Below are 2500 nucleotides of genomic sequence, written 5' to 3'. Positions count from 1 at the left end.
CTTCCTGTCATTTCATCTGCCACCTTTCCCTCCGTCATCACTCCACCACCCCCTCTCTCTCTCTCTCTGTCTCTCTCTGTCTCTCTTTTTTTTCTCCCCACAGCTGAAGAGGAGGACACGCACATACTTGCTTTTCTTTCCCCACAGGCCCTGGACGAGGGAAAAGAAGGACGGTGATGTTTGGGTCTGGGGGGAGGTGGGGTGATGGGGAGAGGTTGGGGTCAGGGGTGGACAGGGAGACGAGTGTGACGGAGCAAAGGAGTGTGTATGTGTATGTCCTGTGCGCGTCATGTTGGGATTGTGTGGTCACGAGTAGCGAAGCTAAAGGAGATAAACAGCGCAGGCCATCCGCTCACCTCCTCATGAGTCATCGCCGCCACCCTCCTCTCCTTCTAAAGAGAGCAGGAAGCCAGACACAAGATGACATGCTTTAAAAAGAGAGACGCAGAACAGACAGAGAGTACCAACAGCAATTTAAGAGAGAGGGAACGGAAAAGCTTTTTATTTAATCTCGCTTTTCTCTTTTTTCCTGCACCTGTTTTTTTTCTTTCGTTCTCTGTACTCTTTCCTGTTATCTACCTTGTTCTTCCTCTTTCTTTCTCCCTTTCTTTTTTTCTTTCTTTCTTTCTCTCTCTTACTCTGTCTCTCTCTCTTTTTTCCGATGCTTGAATAGAAGTGGATCAAAAAGGTAAAGACCACGATAAACATAAAAACCACAGCTCGCCCTGCCCCTCTTCTCCTCTCCTCTCCTCCTCTCATCCCCCTCTCCTAACCCAGCACCGTGTGTAGTGCTCATGTTTGATGTTTATATCCCCCTTATTCCTTCTCCTTTTTCTCCTCGTCTTCTATCGTTTCCCCTTTTTTTCTATCTCTGTCCAGCTCTCTCTCTCTCTCTTTCTCTCTCTCTCTCTTCCTCTCTCTCTCTCTCTCTGGCTTATAACCAAGACTCTGAGATCCTTTCAGATTTTCTGCCAGTATTCATGCCTCTGATGACACCAACACACACTCATCACTTTCATTCATTGCCTCTCACACACACACTCTCTTCCACAGACAGTGCATATGCATGGGACATGAGAACACTGGCCTGGACACAGACACACACACACACACACACACACACAATATACAGCTCATTTTTATGATGTCATCCTACGCTTGCTGAGTGAGAGAGAGATAGATAGATATACTGTATATATACTCAATTAGTACTACTTATAAAATCCACCAACTTTCCTCTAAAAAGTTCTGGTTGAATAATTCAACATTAACTAAAAATAATGCTAGTTAATGGCAGATATCTAAAACAGTACAAAAATAAATACCAACTGCACATCCACACACAAACAGAACACTATGCATGATGACATGATGACTGTTAGTGGATGTCTTATTCCCTTCTGGGTACACCAGTGACTGCGCTCCCATGTCCTAGCAACACAGACACACACACAGTCCAGTGTTTCCCCTACAATGTATTCATCAGCGGCGCAGCGCGGCTCCTGGAATTCAAGCACCACTGCAAAAGAAGTTGCCTAAAAAAAAAAAAAAAAGAAAACACGCAAGTGAACTTCAGGAACAGCTGCCGTTCGTTCAGGTTTGATGTCAACAAATAATAGTAGGCTAACGTTGAAGGCGCAGTCAGGGATTCCACAGGAGATCACGCTTGTTTGTGTTTATGTTTAAGTTTATTAGCAGACGCAATTTTGTGCAAAAAAACGTAGCCTACATTATGTTAACCAAGGAACCAAATTAAACACGCCAGCGAGATAGCTCGCACAAGTAGCCTATTCCCAGATAAATTCCACGCATTGTTTCAATTTTGTTTGTGATACAGGCAATGCTTTCAAGCCCTGTGTTGCTAACATACCTAAGCTGTGAAACTAAGGTCTAGCTAGCCTATAGGTGGGTTTAAATGAATTTCAATAATAGGATACGCAACCATTTACATCTGGAGATAGTTTGTAATTCCTGTAGAGCTCACCAAAATTATAGAAATGATACAAGACACGTATCTCCTATAATCCAAGATAGAATTTCCTCGAGTTTTTGAGCATTTATTTTACCTAATGACATGGGAAACATAATTCATTTTATCCACATATTCTTATGCAGCATGCACAACAACGCTACTAAGTTAGCTTAAAATCGTGATAATCAAGCAAGCCTCTCGGACCGTCACGGCATTAAAGTGACAGGCACTCAACTCGACTTGCACAGCACCAATACAGTGTAATGACATGAAAGAGAAGTCTATATAGTTTATACAGTGCTGTGCCAAAGTTAAGACACCCATGCTGAAATTGACTAAAGAGGAATAAAAAAAAATCATGTTTTGCCTTTTTTTTTAATGTCTTAATGCCTTAATTAAAAAAAAAAAATAATAGGACATCAATTATTTTTTAATGTATCATGTATTGTAAATAAATAAATGTTATTATATAAATACATTTCTTAACTTATGCACAGCACTGTATATTCTAAATAGTAATAGTTTGTA

At 41.2% G+C, this 2500-nt stretch overlaps 1 protein-coding gene across 1 annotated transcript in view; it reads left to right on the top strand.

The window, feature by feature from the left end:
* The window catches only part of adgrl1a (adhesion G protein-coupled receptor L1a), an 82542-nt gene that overhangs the window by 29625 nt on the left and 50417 nt on the right, over positions 1–2500 (top strand). The window contains 1 exon segment of the mRNA XM_048245218.1: positions 674–688. Coding sequence (XP_048101175.1) covers positions 674–688 — 15 coding nt within the window.

This window comes from Alosa alosa, chromosome 6 (assembly GCF_017589495.1).
Source record: "Alosa alosa isolate M-15738 ecotype Scorff River chromosome 6, AALO_Geno_1.1, whole genome shotgun sequence".
Classification (NCBI taxonomy): domain Eukaryota; kingdom Metazoa; phylum Chordata; class Actinopteri; order Clupeiformes; family Clupeidae; genus Alosa; species Alosa alosa.
This window is presented reverse-complemented; position numbering and strand designations above follow the sequence as displayed.